The sequence below is a fragment of the Aedes albopictus genome, chromosome 3 (genome assembly GCF_035046485.1).
Source record: "Aedes albopictus strain Foshan chromosome 3, AalbF5, whole genome shotgun sequence".
Lineage (NCBI taxonomy): Eukaryota > Metazoa > Arthropoda > Insecta > Diptera > Culicidae > Aedes > Aedes albopictus.
Genome location: NC_085138.1, coordinates 65,622,098 through 65,643,767, shown reverse-complemented (window position 1 = coordinate 65,643,767; position 21,670 = coordinate 65,622,098). Strand labels below are relative to the sequence as shown.

Genomic DNA, 21,670 nt, shown 5'->3' with positions numbered 1-21,670 from the left:
GGAAGTTGGCATTTCCACTCTTCCAACCAAAACGGGCAAAAACGGACTTGAAAGAAGCATTCAACTTGATAAATATTTAACCAAACAAGTCGAGCATTTGCTCATCAACATAAAGCAAATCATGACCAACCTTGGATTTAACGCGACGGTTAGGAACGGATAAATGTGGATTTTCCGGTTAAAATAGGATATGACATTCCCCTTGATTTATACTATGTTTCAAAAAGTAACAAATATTTCTAGTTACACGCATTAGGATATTTGATTTTAGAGATCCATTCATTTGTAGCAGTGTGATGAGGCTACAAGCTGCTCTACGAAAATATGATCAAACTAACTGTTCCGGGGTTAGATCGTCGAATGGTTCCACAACGGTAACTAGGCATATTATGTAATCATTTACAAACAGAGAAATGTTAAAAAAATGTTGACGAAAAAAAAATCCGTTTTTAGCATCAATTGGGTTTTTAAATTAAGAAAAATGTATCGATTTTTTTTTATTTTATACGAAAGAGCACCTTTTTCTGAGCCACTATGATTTTTTGCAGATTTTTAGAACGTTATTTTGGTACCTAAAATCAATTTCAAAGATTTTTTTCAAAATCGCCTTTTGACAGCTGGGTAACTGTTTGACAGCTCCACCCAATACAAAATGCGACGAGGGGTGATTCGACAAATCACTTCCATACAAACTTCAAACTGTTTTTAAAACAGGTTCCCGGGCACCAAAATTCATGAAAATTTGGATTTCGGCTCAGTTTGGCATGCAGATTCAGAATATGGAATTATCTCAACAACGCTAAAGAAGCCAATTGGCTTCTTTAGCGGTGTTGAGATAGTTCCATATTCTGAATCTACATGCAAAACTGAGCCGAAATCCAAATTTTCATGAATTTTGATGCCCGGGAACCTATTTTAAAAACAGTTTGAAGTTTGTATGGAAGCGATTTGTCGAATCACCCCTCGTTGCATTTTGTACTGAGCGGAGCTGTCAAGCAGTTGGTCAGCTGTCAAAAGGTGATTTCGAATAATTTCTTCGAAAACGGTTTTAGGTACCAAAATAAAGTTCTAAAAATTTGAAAAAAAAATCATGGTGGTTCAGAAAAAGGTGATCTTTCGTAAAATCAAAAAATCAATATATTTTTCTTAATTTAAAAACTTAATTCCGTTTTTGGCAACTGAAAATAAAAAAAAATTAGCCAAAATTGAAACCCCATTGTAGCTCTGTTGGGATCCAGTGACCCGTTTCAGAATGTCTGGTTACTCACGTCCATTCCGAAGTCACTTTCACTTCCAACAAGCCCCGCCTAAACACAGTACAAATACCCAATGGGTATGTATATTGTGTTTAAACTTCCATCTTCAAAACATTATATGTTGTGGAGATGGCCCGTATTTAGTGATGCATTGAAATACAGTGATACATACAAAATCAATCATTATGGACATATGGCTCATCTGAATTTGTCAGCAATTGTTTTACTACCGTTCTATCGCATTCCCAGAATAAAACTAATAAATATTTCACTCATATTGTTGTCAAATTCAAATGAACCCTGCATAATTAGATAGATCTCACCGGAAACGCTTCAAATGGACGCCGAATCGATTTCTCCTACTGCGACGAATATTTCTTCCGTGGAGGAGGGGAGGGAGGTCTTGAAAGCTAAGCCAAAACTTCACTTATTCCCAGAAAAAATCGTCCACATCAAAGCTTCTTCCACCGCAGAACGCCAAAGTCCGTGCCACAGCCAAACGATCGTACAACTTCAACAGCTACGCAACCCACCGGGAGCTAGCTAAAGGTAGTGCCTGGTTTTCGCCCGACTTCTAATCCGCGAACCATGGGTTCACCGGTATTCAAACCCATTTTTCTTGAAATTTCACCCAATCCAGAAAAAAAGACTCGGACGCAAGAACTCTGACAAACGCGACTTTTCGCAAGCACGACTTGCTGCGATCTCCCAAATGGGAAGGAGGGATTTATGGGTTTAAAACTAGATTATTTTCAAACTTATACTAAAAACATTGATAGGACAAATTGTCCAGATCCGCAACGAACGAAAAAGAAAGGACGTTATCGGAAGACAACGTTAAGAAGAGGACAAACGGAAGGGGAACAATGATAGACAGGGGCGGACAACAAAACCAAATACAACAAAACCAAATGGCGGACAACGAAAACCAGGAACGTACTACATCAAACTCTGACATTAACACGTTTCAAAAATTGATAAATCAGATTCATGTATTCCAAATCAAGGTCTGCCAACACTTCTCTTACGGGTTTCTGTTATTTTCCTCGGACCCGGAGAATTTCATGCAACTCAGATCTGACCTCACGATACTTATCGCATCCCCACACGACATATTCAATATCCTGGGAAGCCACGCTACAGACACAGAGATTGCTTTCTGAGAGCCCAATACGGAAGAGATGTGCGTTTAACAAATGGTGATTGGACATCAGCCGACACATCACACGAATAAAATCGCGGCTTAAATCCAAACCTTTGAAGCACGGCTTCTCCGATACCTGTGAGATGATAGAGTGCAACCATCTACCCATCTCTCTACTTGTGTTGCCAGCTGATCAAGGTCTCCTGACGGGCCAATGCAAAAAAATCGTCGAAGGCGATTTGACGCTCGTAAATATCGCTTTCGCTAGCGCCCCTCCTTAGCCAGTGAGTCCGCTTTCTCATTGCCCGGGTTCGAGCAGTGTGAAGGGACCAAAGCTATGGTGATGGGGTATGAGCGTTTGGACAAAGCACTCAAGACTTGGCGTATTCCATTCAGGAAGTACGCTGAGTGCTTCATCAGTTTCATTGACCGAACAGCCTCCAGAGAGCTTAGACTGTCGGTAAAAATGAAGTAGTGCTTAGGTGGTGTTGGAGAACTTATATAGGTATATTAAACTCATTTATTCACTACTTGAGGTCATCGATTTCCGGCCATATGGCCGGATGTCGTTTGGCCGATTGCCATGCCCATTTGGTCAAATGCCGTTTGGTCGAATTATGATCAGTAGAATACAGAGGTTACACAAACTTCGGGTTACCAACAGTGCGTTTAAAGTGGTAGTTCAAATTGCCAGCAAAGATTTCCCCTTCTTTTTTTTCTTAGAGTTATTTATTAGGAACTTTTTGCCATTCTAGCTGTCATATTGACAGCATCATAAATATTTTCTTCTTTTAATCATATAGGCTATTCTTTGAAGTATAAAGGTTTGGGTGGCATTAAAACTGCTAAAATATCCCATACCTGTGCAATCTGAAACTGTTTTCCTGGCTACACAGCAACTAGCTGCGTACAGATTTAAATAATCCAACATCCTTTCATTTTATCACCGCAGGAATATTTCGATATTATGCTGATGATCTAGAGAAGCGTTGATAATGTTGGTCGACATCACCCGTTACCCTAGCGCCATAGATAGAACTACTAGAACATACGTTCGATTTGCAACTCTGTACCGGAGCATCCTAAGTGATGGGGATGATATACGTCAGATTCCGTATGATGGGCGTTGAGACCAGTAGATGTATTGTTTCGATAAAACTAGACCAGAAACATCCTAAATTATGCACCTCGATAGAGTAAAGTGGGGCAAAAGTTCGAGTGGGGCAAGAGTTTCTTTTAAAGTTTTTGAGCTCAATTAAAATTATTTCTTTCGGGTGTCAAGGTTGTTCGAAGCTTTTTAGAAAAAGAGTCTTTCACTCCAAAAGTTATGGAAATTGATCAATATTTCGAAAAGTTATGACAAAATGTTTGTTTTTGATCAAAAAATTGTAACATGCCATGGTCCTTCTGTTGCTGGCAACCATGTCGCTGAAGACCCCCTTGAGTAGTGTGTGTGGAAATCATAAATGTCAAACGAACTGTCATATGAACTGTCAAGCATATGTCAATCCTACTTTCATGAAATTGCGAAGTCATTGGCAAAGTGAATTGAGCTAAAATTGGTTGAACTACTGTTTATAAAGTAAGAATAAATAATTTGTAAATTTATTAAAATAACGAGAACTATTTAGATTTGCAGATTAAATAAAGGTGATTGTTGGTCGCTAGGAAGAAGTGTTGGCAAACTAAGAGGAGAATAAATGTAAGCTGATATATTGAATTTGTTACTTGATTGCTAACCTTAATTAAATTTATAGCTTTGAGCTAATCTCGATCGGGAACCAAGACGAGTTGCTACATAAGATCTCCGAAAACACCAACAAAATCTCAAAGATTTATTTGGAGACGACCGAAGGATGGAGAAATCATTCGTTCGTCAAACCCGTTCCAAGACGCAGGTTATCAAGAAGTCCGCTGGAGCACCGCCAGATGCTGCGGGTGACGTACAGGATCATACAGGTGATGAATTTATGCCATCGATTATGGATTTCGAGCACGGACAGGACCACGATTGTGCGATATGTGACCGTCCCAACAACACTGAGCTCTATATGGTCCAATGCGGTAGATGTAAGCGTTGGCATCATTTTTCTTGTGCGGGAGTGGACACCCATACCGTCAAATCCACGGAGTTTCGTTGTACGGAATGTTAATCGAAGCAGGGTCCCGAACGGTCATATCGCTCTGTTTCTGGCCGATCGAGTGCTGTAAGCGGTCGTAGTTCGCAAATCGACCGTGAAATACAACGATTGGAGGATGAAAGGCGCGCTGAGGAAGAGGTAGAAAGTGAGCGTTTACGACAGGAAAAATTGCTTATCGAGAAAGCCGCCAAGGAGAAATTGGAGCGCGAAAAACAGTTTATTGCTAGAAAGCACGAATTGCTCCGACAAAAAGATGACGAAAGCGTGAGTGTCACAAGCCGTCACAGTAGCAGAAGCAGTATTCGGAAAGTAGAGGATTGGGTACAGAAGCAGTTCACTCCCACCGGTGACGTCGAGAAGGATAACGTCCAGAAGCAGACTGGGAAGCAGGAACCGGTTACATCATCCACCCCGTTAGGAAGCATCGACACAGGCACTATCAAGTTTCAGCAAGAGTCAGCAGTCGGCAGACCAAGCGGAAGACAACTAGCATCATTACCTCGTACGATTGGCAGTGTCACGATTGGAGATAGCCCGGAGATAGAATACCCAAAGCTGGAATTGGTGGACGTTCAAAAGTATGCGCGCCTCTTAGATGAATCTGAATCGATCCTTGCGAATCCAGGACCAATATCTAAGCATTCAACAACGGGGGCCAAACCGAAGATCGTAGCGAAGTTGACGAATCCCACTCCATTTGAAATGTGGCATCGTGAAACATGCCAGCTTCGAAGGCAGCGTGATCAAGAGATGGCAAAACAAGACGATGACGAAAGGAAGCGATACGAAAGCCGTCTGCATGAAATTGAGTCTACTTTGCAACGGCAACGAGATATGGAGTTAGAGCACCAGCAAGAAAACGAGCTGAGGCGACGCCGAGAGGTTGAACTGGTAAATCGCCTGAATCGTCTAGAAGATCAGCATGCGGAAGAGAAGAAGCAACTGAAGGAAGCAGAGTGTGCGTTGAGAAGGCAACTGGAGGAAAGTCATCTACGGTACCAGACCCTGGAAGCAGATAGGCAACGTCAGCGAGCAGAGCAAGAAGAACAACTACGCCAGTTTCGAGAGCGGGAACAGCAGCTTACTAAGCAATTGGATTCGATTCGTCTTCAAGATCAATGTGGACATCCAACTGTCGTTCAGCCACAACACGCCGCAACGTTTCAGTACGATCCCACACTGTTTCAACAACAAAGTATGATAGCACCAGTACCGGATGGACAAGGTATTTTTGTGAGAGACACGCGGAAGCCGTTGGTAAGTGATCCACTATGTAGTCAGGAGGAAGATACTACTTCAGTCGTTTTCTCCGGACGAGATACACCTTGTTCTAGTTCGCTAGGTAGAGCAGGGACACATCGTACGTTTGGAATAAATCAACAGCTAGGGCCGACAAGTTTAGGTTTGCAGGGACAACTACCGTATAATCCCTATCATCCTCCAGAGCTTAACAGATTTGGTAGCAATAATTCCTTGCAAACTCAGTTTGAACCTACTCGACAGCAGTTAGCAGCTAGGCAAGTGATCCCAAAAGAACTCCCCACATTTTCCGGGGATCCCACTGAATGGCCATTCTTCATTAGTAGTTATAAGCACTCAACTCTCTCTTGTGGCTATTCTGATTCGGAAAATCTGTTGCGTCTTCAACGTGCACTAAAAGACTCCGCAAAGGAGTCCGTGAGCAGTTTCTTGCTTCATCCGTCGACGGTACCGCAAATTATGTCGACACTTCAAACTTTGTATGGAAGACCAGAACAAATCGTGCATCATCTGGTTGCCAAAGTTCGTGCGACACCTGCTCCGAGAGCGGATAAACTGGAAACATTAGTGCAGTTTGGCCTTGTAGTACAAAACCTATGCGGACACTTAAAAGCGATTGGGATGGATAACCATCTGTGCAATCCCATTCTGCTACAGGAGCTCGTCGATAAACTGCCTCCAAATGTCAAATTTAGTTGGGCACTGTATCAGGAGCAACAACCAGTCGTCGACTTAAGCACGTTTGGCGACTATATGGGGAGAGTAACAGCTGCCACCAGTGGGATAACCAATGTGAGTCTGATGACAAAACATCTGAAGGACGATAGGCAAAGGACGAAGGAAAAAGCATTTGTGAACACGCATGCCGCATACGAAAAGAAGAAGTCTGAATCATACAACAGTGAGCATCGGGAAGAACAGCCAATGAACACGAAGCGCAGGGAAGAAAATAAGGATTGTCCGATGTGCAAATCCCATGAGCATATCGCCGAAAAGTGCACCGAATTCAAAAAGCTATCAGTGAATGAGCGTTGGAGATTCGTGAAGGAGCAAAAACTATGTCGGAGATGTCTCGTCGCACACACTCGTTGGCCTTGTGAAGGAGAAATCTGCGGAGTCAACGGATGCCAGAAACGTCATCATCGACTGCTTCATTACGATGCAGAACCGGAGCAACCCCTGGCTACTACCAACGCTACTGTCACCATCCATCGACAAGCCGTTACTTCGACTTTGTTCAAAGTACTACCAGTAACGTTGCATGGAAAGTCAGGCATCGTTAACACTTTTGCGTTTCTTGACGATGGTTCATCTACAACTCTCCTGGATAAAGCTATCGCTAACGAACTGGGAGTAAGTGGCAAGTCGCGGCTGTTCGAGTCCGTATGAAGTTGATCATCAATATTAACTTCTTTTCTCGATCAGCCTAGATAGCTGTGTAGTGTCGGTAGCGATTGTCACAATTGGCTAAGAATAACACTACGGACCGCCTGTTCCGGTGGTAAGAATCCACCAACAGGTGACCCCTAATTCATGGTGTGATGCGGCTTTATGCTTACCGTGCCTAGGAATGAATGGCTAGGGGGGTCTAATAAAAACCTAACCGCTAACGGAGCCTGTGGAGTACCAGGGCGCCCTCCACAGTATGTAGACCTTACTGCGCTAACCGGAGCAATGGTGCAGTGGACCTTGTGTTTCTCCGAGACAATCAGCTGCCCTTCTTCAGTCTCACTTGAGGCTAAATAAGGGCGGGATTATGAAGATGTTGTTAATTAGTTTAAATTTTCACCTATATGGTTTCGCATTATGCGATTTACACAGTGTATTCTGTGTATCCTCGCCTTTGGCGTTTTCCAATCGATACCGATTTGGTTTTATTGTTGCTGTTCTTTGCTGTGCTGTTGTTGCGAAGAGTTTAATCTTACCTAGTTTGGGTAGTGGCTACGGTTAAGATAGCTCAGATCAATCTTCAGCATAAAAGAACAGCAACGATCAATCTTTGCAGACTTATGCAAAATGGTACAGCCCAAGTGGCCTTGGTACAAGAACCTTACTTTCGTAAGGGAAATTTCTATCTTGGAAACCTTGTGAACCCGGTGTTTGCCACTTTCAGTAAACATGAAATGGCAAACTCGCGTGTCATGCCTCGAGCCTGTGTGCTTGTCAACAACGCAATAGTTGCTACACTCATCTCTGAACTAACCACCAGAGATGTATGTGCTATCACAATTGATGTATCTGTTGGAAACCTCAACAGGAAATACGTCTATTGTTCTGTGTATTTACCGCATGATGAACCATCCCCTACGGATGCTTTCAAACAAGTCATCGCATACTGCACTTCAAAAGGCCTTCCGCTAATTGTTGGCAGTGATGCTAATGCTCACCATATCATCTGGGGCAGCTCAGACATTAACTTGAGAGGCTCCAGTTTGATGGAGTACTTAAGTAGTACAGATCTTGCATTACTTAACATAGGCAACCGCCCAACCTTCATGGCATGCTAGAGAGGAAGTGTTAGATATAACGCTTTGCTCTAGCAGAATTAGTCACGAGCTGACCAATTGGCATGTGTCAGATGAAGAATCTTTATCTGACCATCGCTACATCTTTTTTGAACATTTAAATGTTACTTCGCAAACATTGCGTTTCAGGAATCCTCGGTCAACAAACTGGGATCTTTATACTGATTTGGTTGCAGCCAAATTTCATGGATATTCACCATCCATTGACACTCCAAGTGATTTAGATGATGCCGTTGATACTACAACGACCTTCATCATGGAAGCTTTTGAAGAAGCATGCCCTCTACGGTCTGTGAAGATCACAAGAGGAACCCCTTGGTGGAACTCTGATCTGGCGAAACTCAGGAAACAATGTAGAAAGTGTTGGAACAGACGACGTTCGGCTGGTTCGGAGGCTTTTAGGTCGGCTCGCAAGGCCTACAGGAAAGCTCTCCGGTCTGCTGAACGATCCGGCTGGAAAAACCTTTGTACAAATGTTTCCAGCTTGAATGAAGTCAGTCGGTTAAACAAAATCCTTGCGAAATCTAAGGATTTCCGGGTGAACGAACTTCGTTTGCCAAATGGCGATCTGACTTCCTCTGATGAGGAAGTTCTGGAATGCTTATTCAGCACACACTTCCCTGGATGTGTGGATATTACATCTTCGGATGATCCTGATGTCTTTTCTTGTAGTTATGATTCTTTAGCTTCGGCTCGGAGTATTGTAACTATAGAATCGATTGAGTGGGCTCTTTATAGCTTTGCTCCTTTCAAATCTCCTGGGGCAGATGGGATTTATCCTATTTTGCTTCAGAAGGGATTTGATTATTTCAAACATGTTTTGAAAAAACTACTTGTTTGCAGTTTTGCTACAGGGTATATTCCCAAATCCTGGAGGGATATTACTGTAAAGTTTATTCCGAAAGTGGGTCGTGCGTCGTATGAAGAAGCAAAGAGTTTCAGACCTATCAGTTTGACCTCTTTTCTTCTGAAATGCTTAGAACGCATTGTGGATCATCACATCCGTGATGTTCATCTGGCCAACGTGCCTCTTCATGTGAACCAACATGCCTACCAATCTGGTAAGTCCACTGTGACTCTTTTACACAAGGTTGTTTACGATATCGAGAAAGCATTCGCTCAAAAGCAATCTTGTTTGGGTGTTTTCTTAGATATCGAGGGTGCCTTTGACAACGTGCCTTTCGATGCCATATTGGAAGCCGCACGGGGTCATGGTATATCTCCAATGATTTCCAATTGGATTCACCAAATGTTCAAAAACCGATATCTCTTCTCGACATTGCGTCTAGCAGGGATTAGGAAATTGAGTGTTTGTGGATGCCCCCAAGGGGGAGTCTTATCACCGCTTTTGTGGAATCTCGTAGCAGATACGCTATTGAGGCAACTCAATAATAGCGGTTTTCCCACTTATGGTTTTGCCGACGACTACCTAACATTGTTAGTTGGTATGTGCATCAGCACCCTTTTCGACCTGATGCAAAACGCCCTTCAGGTAGTTGAGGGTTGGTGTCGCAAATATGGCCTTTCGGTTAATCCGAGTAAAACATCTATTGTTCTTTTCACGGAAAGGCGAAACCGTAATGGCGTTCGACCTTTGCGTCTCTTTGATTCTGAAATCGATGTGACTGAACAGGTAAAGTACGTTGGAGTCATTCTTGATTCCAAGCTTTCCTGGACACCTCACATTGAGTTCAGAATCAAGAAAGCTTGTATGGCCTTCGGGCAATGCCGGCGTACTTTTGGTACAACTTGGGGTCTAAAACCCAAGTATATGAAATGGATTTACACAACTGTGGTTCGGCCAATATTGGCTTATGGATGTTTTGTGTGGTGGCAAAAGGGTGAAGTGAGAACGGTCCAATCGAAATTAGGCCATCTCCAAAGGATGTGCTTAATGGCGATGTCTGGAGCGTTCTCTTCAACTCCTACGGCAGCGCTAGAAGTTCTCTTTGACGTTGCCCCACTACACATTCATCTCAAACAAGAAGCCCTTTCTTGCACTTACCGGTTACGGGTACTCGGTCTACTAGAGGAAACTCCTGTGAACCGCAGTTCAACACACACCTCGTTGTTTCCACTTTTAGTGAATTGGGACAAAATTGTCCTTGCTCCAAGTGATCTTACAATTGCTTGTAATTTTCCATATAGGAAATTTTCCACGAAATTCCCTTCCCGGGAAGAGTGGACATCTGGTTATCTGGAAAGAAGTATTTCAGACGGCATCGTATGTTACACTGATGGCTCCCTTCTCGAAGGTCGAGCAGGTGCTGGTGTTTATTCTCGTGAGCTAAGGCTGTATCAGTCTTACTCACTTGGTAGACACTGCACCGTTTTTCAGGCCGAAATCTTTGCTCTTATGTGCGGAGTGCAATCAGCACTTCAGCAGCACGTAATGGGCAAAGTAATATACTTCTGTTCAGATAGCCAGGCTGCTATTAAAGCACTTGCTTCGGCCAACTCCAGGTCGAAGATAGTTATCGCTTGTCGAAATCAAATCGAGGAGCTGAATTCAGCAAACGCTGTTCACCTTCTATGGGTACCTGGTCATTCTTCCATCGCTGGAAATGAATTGGCTGATGAGTTAGCTCGCTCTGGAGCATCACATGACTTCATTGGCCCTGAGCCAGCTATTCCGATATCGAAGTGTTGGATTAAGCTTCAGATTCACACCTGGGCTGTCACTCAACACAGACAATATTGGAATAGTTTGGAGTCATGTCGTCAAACCAAATTGTATAGTGCTGAGCCATCTCTACGGGTGGCGAAGTATCTAACTAATCTGTCTAAGCAGAATTGCAGCATGCTGGTCAAAGCATTGACTGGCCACTGCCGACTCAGCTATCACATGGCGAATATTCAGCAAGCTGATTCATTTGCCTGTGATAGCTGTGAATCCGATTATGGAACTTCGTATCATTTGATATGTAACTGTCCAGTTTTCGCGCAACTGCGTTTCCGAGTATTCGGTAAACACTTATTAAGTGAAACTGACTTCAGAAACCTGAATCTTCAGGATATTCTGTTGTTCTTAACCCGCTGTGGTAAAGAGCTATAGGCTCTCTTTCGCTTTATGCGTTATTACAGTGCCCTTTTCAGGGCGCTGTTTGAACCCATTGTGGTACGCTTGTGCGTTAGTACCCTCTTCCAGGGTATTTTTCCTATTTCCCTACCTGTCCCTATCCCCATCCAAATCCTTTTCCCTTCCTTTTCCCTCAGGTAGATGATGAAATAGGCTGTTATTTTGGCGATGGCACAAATGTCCCAAATAGAGGATAACGTGCCTCTGGAGCCGGCCTTCTGATACCTGGGAGTAAGTGGCAAGTCGCTTTCACTGTGTATGCAATGGACTAGCGGAATCGACAAGAAGGTTTCCACTACTCAAATCGCAAAGCTAGGCATTTCTGAACCTGGAAGCAAACTGACGTTGCAGCTGTCAGAAATCTACACCGTAGAGAATCTCGGGCTTCCGGAGCAGTCAATCGATTATGATGCACTAGCAAACGAGTATCAGCACCTTCGAAATCTACCTGTGAAGAGTTTTCAGAATGCAAATCCTGGATTGCTGATCGGAGTCAACAACATTCACCTTTTGACCACATCGAAAGTGCGGGAAGGAAAGGAACATGAGCCTATTGCAGCGAAGACTCGTATCGGATGGGTAATTTGCGGTCGACTGCGTGGAGAAGAGAAGCAACATCGTCAAATGCACATTTGTGCGGAAGTAACCGATCTCGACCTTCACAACTACGTTCAAGAGTTTTTCTCGGTGGAAAGCACAGGCGTTGCTGTTGCACCTTATCTGGAAGGAACTGAAGATCAACGTTCAAGGCGAATCCTCCAGGAGACTTCTATACGGAAGACAAATGGTAAATTCGAGACTGGTTTGCTGTGGAAACAAGACGACTTCGTGTTTCCTGATAGTCGACCGATGGCAGAGCGCCGCCTGAAATGTCTTGAGCATCGCTTGTCTAAGAATCCACAGCTGTACGACAGTGTACGACAACAGATAGCTGATTATACATCTAAAGGTTACATCCATGTGGTGACTGAAGATGAAAAGGCCAAATTCGATCCTCGCCGAACATGGTATTTGCCCCTTGGTGTTGTTTTGAACCCAAACAAACCGGGGAAAGTACGCGTAATATGGGATGCGGCAGCCAAAGTGAATGGAGTGTCGTTGAACACGATGCTACTCAAAGGGCCAGATCTGTTGACCCCTCAATTGACAGTAATTTTCAAATTTCGGGAAAAAGAAGTTGCGTTTTCTGGAGATATCCAGGAGATGTTTCTACAGGTTGGAATTAGAAAGCAAGATCGAAGCGCACTACTTTTCGTGTTTCGAAACTCTGCTTCACAACCTATAGTCACGATGGCATCTGATGTGGCTATTTTCGGCGCAACTTGCTCTCCGGCGCAGTCGCAATTTGTCAAGAACCTTAATGCGGCGCAACACGAGCAGGAATTTCCACAAGCAGCTGCAGCAATTACGAACAAACATTACGTCGACGACTATTTGGACAGTGTTGATACTGAGGAAGAAGCAATCAAGTTGGCATTAGAAGTGGCAAAGGTTCATCAATATGCAGGATTCCATATTCGGAATTGGGTATCAAATAGGCCCAAGGTTTTGGAAGCAATTGGAGAGGTTAACCCAGCTACAGTGAAGAACCTGACGATGAATAACCAAACCGGTTTCGAGCGACTCTTAGGAATAGTGTGGCTACCCGAGGAAGATGTCTTTTGTTTTAGACTTGGCTTTCAAGGAGATCTTCAAGAACTGGCAAAAGGAGAAAAAATCCCCACCAAACGGTTGATGCTCAGTTTCTTGATGAGAATCTATGATCCCTTAGGATTAGTGGGCTCACTGATCATTCAAGGAAAAATTCTAATCCAGGACGTGTGGCGAGCACGCGTGGAATGGGATCAACAGATCCCCGAAGATATGTTCGGTCGCTGGAAGTCATGGCTACAAGTGCTGAGGGATTTGGATAACGTGAAAATTCAGCGGTGCTACTTCCCAGGCTACGATCCCATTTGCTACAAATCGTTGGAGCTCCATGTTTTCGTGGATGGAAGTGCACAAGCGTATTCCGCCGTTGCCTATTTCCGAATCGTGGATAGAGGTTCGATACGATGCTCATTAGTAGCGTCCAAAACAAAGGTTGCCCCTCTACAGCTTTTGTCAATTCCTCGTATTGAACTACAAGCGGCGGTCATTGGCGCACGGTTACGTAAAACTATAGAAGAAGGGCACTCAGTTCAAATCATGCGAACTTGCTTTTGGAGCGATTCAAGTACGGTTATCTCCTGGATAAGATCAGACACACGACGTTACCGACAATACGTGGCCTTCCGGGTTAACGAAATTTTGAGTCTATCGAGAGTCGAGGAGTGGCGATGGCTGGATACGAAGGCAAATGTAGCAGACGAGGCGACGAAATGGGGAAACGGACCAAACTGCAAACCCGACAGTAGGTGGATGCGTGGACCAAAATTTCTGTATGAAGAGGAGAGCCATTGGCCAAAACACAATCTGGAAATTCCAGATGAATCAATAGAGGAGTTACGCCCAGCATTCGTGGGCAGTCATTCTGTGAAGGTTCCTGTAATTGACGTGAATCGTTTCTCAAAATTCTAACGCTTGTTGCGGACTACCGCATACATACACCGTTTCGGGGATATCGTCAAACAACGAGCTACAAAGGGATCCGGAGACCTGACCAGTGATGATTTACAGAAAGCCGAGCGAACTTTGTGGCGTATGGCGCAAGCAGAGCACTATCCAGATGAATTGGCAATACTAAAGCGGAACGTGGATGCGGAACCAGAACAGCGAAAGGCGCTGGGAACAAGTAGTGCGATTGCGAAACTACCTCCACAGTTGGATGAACATGGAGTAATACGTTTCGATAGCCGTATCGCAGCGGCTGATTACGTCAGCTATGATACCAAATATCCGATTATTATGCCGAGACAAGATCCGATTACTAAACTTCTTTTGGATTGGTACCATCGCAAGTACCGGCACGCGAATAACGAAACTATCGTAAATGAAGTTCGGCAACGATTCTATATTCCGAAGCTTCGGGTGGAAGTTCGTTCCGCAACTCGACGCTGCCAATGGTGCCGTGTCTATAAGGTCAAGCCTATGGCACCAAAAATGGCGCAACTTCCAAGGATCCGCATCACGCCGTTCCTACGTCCTTTCACATTCGTAGGTATCGATTACTTCGGACCATATTTCGTAAAAGTCGGTCGCAGTTCAGTTAAGCGCTGGGTTGCCCTTTTTACATGTCTGACTGTTCGGGCAATTCATATGGAGTTAGTCTACGGGTTGACAACAGATTCGTGTAAGAAAGCTATTCGACGATTCATTGCGCGAAGAGGAGCACCACAGGAAATATACACGGACAACGGTACGAATTTTGTCGGTGCAAGTAGGGAGCTCCAAAATGAGTTGCGAGTGATCAACACTACGATGAGCAGTGCATTTACGGATGCGAATACTAAGTGGCGGTTCAATCCTCCAGCGGCACCCCACATGGGAGGCTGTTGGGAACGTATGGTGCGTTCCGTAAAAGCTGCCATGGGATCGTTACCTACGATTCGGAAACTAGACGACGAAGAATACCTGACCCTTCTAGCTGAAGTTGAACACATGATCAACTCACGACCACTAACGTTTGTACCACTGGACGACGAACAACAAGAGTCCCTAACACCGAACCATTTTCTCATGCTGAACTCTAGTGGAATACGTCAAGCGGTCAAGGCTCCTACAGATGCGAAGAATGCTTTGAAAACCGGATGGAATTTGGTTCAGCACATGCTGGATATATTTTGGCGGCGATGGATTGCCGAATACCTTCCTGTTATTGCAAGGCGGGGCAAATGGTTTCAAGATGTACCATCAATAAAGCAAGGAATGTTAGTGATCATAGCAGACGAAGGGAATCGTAATGAATGGATGCGGGGTAGAGTGGTCCGTACATATCCCGGGAGAGACGGCGTGGTTCGTAAGGCAGATGTGGAGACACCCAGCGGAGTATTAAGTAGATCGGTTCACAAGCTAGCAGTTCTTGATGTAGCCCAAAATGGTGACGCCGAAGAGAACCTTAGGCGCCACGGGGGGGGAGGATGTTGCTGGCAACCATGTCGCTGAAGACCCCCTTGAGTAGTGTGTGTGGAAATCATAAATGTCAAACGAACTGTCATATGAACTGTCAAGCATATGTCAATCCTACTTTCATGAAATTGCGAAGTCATTGGCAAAGTGAATTGAGCTAAAATTGGTTGAACTACTGTTTATAAAGTAAGAATAAATAATTTGTAAATTTATTAAAATAACGAGAACTATTTAGATTTGCAGATTAAATAAAGGTGATTGTTGGTCGCTAGGAAGAAGTGTTGGCAAACTAAGAGGAGAATAAATGTAAGCTAATATATTGAATTTGTTACTTGATTGCTAACCTTAATTAAATTTATAGCTTTGAGCTAATCTCGATCGGGAACCAAGACGAGTTGCTACATAAGATCTCCGAAAACACCAACACCTTCCAACGCATGAAATGGAATTGTAATGAAATCGACTTCGATATTTTATTTTGGGGCGTAACTAGGTATATTTTGAAGATGCTTTAGCATGTATAACTTTTTGCAAAAAAGAAGGAAATCATATTTTACACATAGTGGGACAAAAGTTCGACTTGTGGGGCAAGAGTTCGAGTCATGTGGCAACTTTAGGTAAAAACATAAAATTGTGCAAAATGTACATATGATCTCTAAGAATGATTAAATTAGTAAGAAAATTCGATCAAAGTTTAAAAAAAATGTTGTTTTATCTGCATTTCGCGGAAAACTACTAATTTTTAGTGTATTAAATTTAACCCTGATTTGGGTAAAATCCAGATCGAACTTTAAAGTGTATTCCAGTTCCAACATCAAGTATTAAGTGGTTTCAGATATTCATATTACCAAAGTGTCAAAATAGTGTACTACGGTTAGCGAAATTCCACAAACACTAGATTCGAACTTTTGCCCCAGTGGTGGAGCAAGAGTTCGAATAAGACACACACATACAAAACGTTTTGTAACTCAAAATTGATAAGACATTTGGCGTTACTTTGTTCAGCAGAATTTTAGCTCATGGATGGTAGAATCACCACACTGTATTCATTTATTTTTATCTGCTTCGATTTTTTGAAAAAAGTTTAATTTTCAACTAGGGTCGAACTTTTGCCCCACCTCACTCTATAGGCATACATGGAGTGCAGAAGTCAAATGAGTTTGAACCAATACGACAACTACTTGCATATTCTTAATATTGCCGACAGTTCAAACTTCCTACACACCAATTTTTTTGAAATGCTTCCAGCACGCAAAAAATCAGCAAAAGAAAATGCTGAATTTCAGCAACATTTTTGCTGAATTTCAGCACAAAGTAGCTGATCAACTGTCAAAATTGCTGGAAGGTTCAGCAAGTTGAAAAATAATTGCTGATATTCAGTGATTGTATTGCTGAATGCAATCAGCACGCAAAAAGCAGCAAAGTTTGCTGATTACCAGCAAAAATATTTCACAGTGTAACTTCAAGGCCCTAAAATAAACGTGCTCTTTGGGAGCAAGGACCCATGAAAATAGTTCTAGTGTAAGATTATACATAAAATGCAAGCATTTTTTTAAACGGAATTTGCTATTCCGAACTTGTAGACGCAGTGCAACACAACGGGTGAAAGAATATTCTGCAGGTTTCTCTGATAACTTCCTAGTAAAAATTGAATAAACTTTTGGAGCATTTCCACTGAAACGACGATATTTTTCAATTTTTTTTTTTTTGTATTTTCTGATTTAGGTTATCTCAAATTTTTCGTGAGCATTGTATATGACCAAAACAAACAATTTGCATCGATGCATCATCAGTTGTCATTTTGATTCTAGCTTCTCTTTTGAGAAGGGCCTAAGCAAAACATGCAAGAATATTTTCAAAAAAATATACTTATGAATCGGTTTAAATATTTTAGGTGGAGATTTAAAATCTGCCAAACTACAACAACTTTCAAAATCTTGCTACTTTAAAAGCAGCAGATATTAGCAGCTAAATTTTTGCATCACTCAAACAGTTACTCAATACTCATACATGATCGAAGCACATAAGAAACATAACGGGATCGTGCGGTATTCTTGCAATTTTATTCGAATAAACAATAACCTCTTTAAACCATTTTTCTGCAAAGTTTTAGAGGCTTGGTTCAGTTGAAGCAGCCTCATGACGCCGACGACGGTGGAACGAGATCCAACAGGAAAACCTTGATTATACAGTGCATACATGAACATTTTCATTGATTTTTGTTTAGGCCCTTCTCAAAAAAGAAGCTAGGGACGAAATGGTTTTTGGTCATGGAAAATAGTTATGCAAAATTTGAAATAAATAAAAAAAAATATCAAGAATAATACGAGAATCGAATTCTAATGGCACGAAAAATGTGTGAAATTTATTATGCTAGTTCTTTTATGATACTCTGATGAGTTTATAATGAAAAAAAATGAATGAGCTTCTGAAACAGTTTCTATAGAATTGCCAAAATAACATTTAAGTTTTATATGTTCTATAACAACATCACGCAAATGCAACTGCGCACATCTAGGAGGATTAGGAGCATAATGGACACCCTAAGCAAATGAGTACGTTAGGCATGAGTAACAAAGAAAAACTTAACATGATATCAATTGGCCTACAACTTGAGCTTGTTTCCTACGTATTTCAATCATTTACAGCAGGTACATGGAATGTCTTGTGGAGCGGACCTGGTGTGATGGTTAGAACACTTGACTATAACGCTGAGGACCTGGGATCGAATCCCACTCCCGACAAACTCGCAAAATGTGAGTTCTTCCTTCGGAAGGGAAGTAAAGCGTGGGTCCCGAGATGAACTAGCCTAGGGCTAAAAATCTCGTTAATACAGATAAAAAAAAAAAAAAAAATGGAATGTCTTTATTGTACATAAATAATGAATTGTAAACCGTGTGTTTTAAGGGCTGGCTGGATAGGTACGGGGCGAAATGGCATTAAAATATTAGGCCATATGAATAAAACTGAGTAAATATACTTTACTCAGATCTCTGTGTAGATTCGTTGAGATTTGCTCTACGGCTTCACATATATTTAGTAAAGAACATTTATTGAACTTTATTTATATGGCCCTATTGATAAGATTCCAGTGCGGAGCAAAAGTTCGCACCTAACAGACTTCACGAAATAACTATTAAACGAAAAGAAAATAATATTGTTTTTTTTTTTTTCGTTAAATGGGTCCCTATCATGTTCCCTTCAAAACGTAGTACTAATTTTTTTCGCGTTCCTTTTGTAGTTTTAGTAATACAATGTTAAATACAAGTACTCCAATGCGCACTTTTGCCCCATACTGGGGGCAAAAGTTCGCACATTGCACAGGGTTGTTTATTGGTGTGAAGTTCATTTATTTCATGTTAATTCATGTTCATCCTTCCACTCTAGCCATGAAATCTGTTTCTTTCTGTTCGTGGCATTACGGCCCAACTGGAATACGACCTGGTGCCCAGCTTTTGTATACCATGTATTTTATAAAGACTTTCACTACTATTAACTAAGAGCTATCCTTTCCAACGTTACTGAAGTTGTCAAAGTACATTATAGGGTAGTCAGTCATAGAGATACGTGTTGCACAAAATACATGAAAAAAAATCAAATATGCAGCAAAACAATTGAAGGGGACCGTAATCAAATCTTATCCGCGTCAGTATGATGATGAATTATAACTGTGAATTTACAAACTAAGCTATGAACTAAAGTAGATGGACATAAGACCTTCAAGAACTTACGAAAAAGACACGACGAGTTTGTCGAAAACAATGGTATGAAACATTTTTAGCTTTTTTTTTGTTTTTTGATTTAAATGGGCGAACGTAATGTTTGCCATACAATCGATCTTCTTGCAAAACTAAGTTGAAATCCTCTTCCGGAACGATTTGAGAATGCATATTATACTTATATAGTAATTTCTATACAAAATCATCACTGCTTCAAAGATTCTGTAATTATAATGATGTACTAGATTCAGAAATCTAGTGCGAACTTTTGCCCCACAGCTATGCGAACTTTTGCCCCACTGTCGAGGTTTTACCAATGTTACTTTCTGCAAGAAGCTCAAGTAGTTTATTGTTTATTCGAGTGCACCTCTCAAACTACTTAGGGATTCTTACATTCTTATTCCAAAAAGTGCAAAAATTCTATCAAAACACCTAAAAACACATTATTTTGCATAACTCTGCCACAGCATAAGGAAATCGTTCCAATTTTTATTGCCGAGTTACTGACCTGATTATGTGTCAAACCCATGCAGATTTGTTTGGATTCTTAACTCGTGCGCAGAGAAAGACCCACTGCGAACTTTTGCCCCCGCATTACTCTACACAGGGTCAAATGTTTGTCCAAAAAGAAACCAACGCTAAAACATCTTGTTTGACTCGTAGTACTGATTAGTATCAAACAGATGTTGTTTCTTGAGTTCTTTCCTTGTCAAATATTAGACCCATGATTTGACCCTGTGTGATCAATGTTCGAAGGTGTTGTAAATTCCCTTACTTACTAAATCAGTGACCCCGATTTCGAATATGGTGTCCAAATGCTTCCAAGTTATGTACTTTTTGAGTTATTTTAGGATTAAAATCCTCCAAATCGCGAATAACGCTTAAAGGTAGGCAATGGCTTAAGGAATTGATAGTCTACTTTTAATAAATCGTATATTGTGAATTTACCAAATACTTGTATTCCACCGGTAACTTAAGTAGCCGTTGCAAAGAGGCCGTTTTTATATTAAAATCAACTTAATTGTCAAAAATGAATGTCATTTAGTAGTTAGTAGCAACGATGAATAGCGCATTAGGCTGCGGCTTATTTTGCAAAAGTTGTTGAAACCTGGCATTCGGCAAACAAAAATATCTACAAAAGCAAGCTAAAAAATTTAAAATTGGTCAAACGGTTGAAAAGTTATAGGACTCTAAAGTTAATTTTTTTGTAAAAAGAAGAAAAAAAATAAATTAAATCTTCATAAACCCATATTTTGCGTGACTTTGGAAAACAATGATGTTCTACGAGTTTATTCGAAATTTAATTTGTGAGAAATTCATGAAAAAAAATTGAAAATCTGTTGAAAGTTATGGCTCTTGAAGTGAAAACACCTCTTTAGTACTCGAAAATTCAACTTTGAAGCGATTGCGCGACCTCTAAATCTCAATATGTTTGGCTTAAACTCAGGGGTTTCTATTTTTGTGTCATTTGAATCCAAAAGAGCTTACGAATTCCAGGTTTCAACAACTTATGAAAAATAAGCCGCAGTCTAATAGCGCATTCAATAAAAATGTTTAATCTCATTTTCAAGTTACTTTTTTTATAAAACGGCTACTTTGGAGGCCATACTGAAGCGACCGGTAGAATACAAGTAGCCGGTAAATCCACAATATTTCATTGAAAAAGAGCATTTTCATGAAGGATTCGTTTATCAAATCCAACTCTAGGATATCATATTGAGGTAACACAGTGAACCTCATATTGTATCTAGTATTCACGCCAAGCATGAATGTTTGACGAAACACAGTTATGGATAAATCGACTTATTTCAATGTTTATGAAATTCAATTTTCATGAATTGCATGTCGTTTAATAGCAAATTGATAGCAATTAAAAATATTACTCATGACGTGCAGCATAGCGAAATACACATTCCTGCTATTTTTTTTTAGTTGTGAAAAAGTTTTACTGTTAGCATTAAGATTAACATGGCGAGACCCTTCAGGTTGGGCTCTAATGAGGCCCCCTCCGGGCTTCCCTCCCTAGCATTAATTTAAGAAAGGCCTCTTCTGGGTCTTTCCCTACTTGACGTGTGAAGAGTCAGCCTAAGATAAAATTCACGAATAAAAAAAATCCTGCAGTCTAACTTTCATACCATTTTCCATATCCAGAAACACGTTGTTGCCAGCTTTAAAGCAAATCTCACAAATAGGTGGCAGCACAATTGCATAGCACTGTTTCTTTGGTGCAAATACTTGCACGCAAGCACGCAAATGATGCAGGCAAATATATTTCTAAGCTCATGAAAATCACAAAATTAGAATTATTCTGCGTTCTTTCACGCATTCCTACACAAATTTTGACTGCGACTGACAATTCCATCGACACATATAATTCATTCAAAAAATAATGTTTCAGATAATTAACATACATTTACGATACCCCAAGCAATATCCTACATTTCCTTTAGGAATCTAATATCCTCACTCAACGCTAAATCATTTTAGTCGATGGTTTGT

General features: G+C 41.4%; 2 protein-coding genes across 2 annotated transcripts; both read left to right on the top strand.

Moving 5' to 3' along the window:
* Nucleotides 1-4,256: 4,256 nt before the first annotated feature.
* Nucleotides 4,257-7,190, top strand: LOC134290218 (uncharacterized). Its single transcript, XM_062857288.1, has 3 exons — nucleotides 4,257-4,454; nucleotides 4,563-5,798; nucleotides 6,459-7,190. Exons 1-3 carry the CDS (start codon nucleotides 4,257-4,259, stop codon nucleotides 7,188-7,190), a joined length of 2,166 nt encoding a protein of 721 aa, XP_062713272.1.
* Nucleotides 7,191-14,087: 6,897 nt separating this feature from the next.
* Nucleotides 14,088-15,488, top strand: LOC134290217 (uncharacterized). Its single transcript, XM_062857287.1, has one exon. The coding sequence runs from the start codon at nucleotides 14,088-14,090 to the stop codon at nucleotides 15,486-15,488; it is 1,401 nt and encodes a 466-aa protein (XP_062713271.1).
* Nucleotides 15,489-21,670: the final 6,182 nt, after the last annotated feature.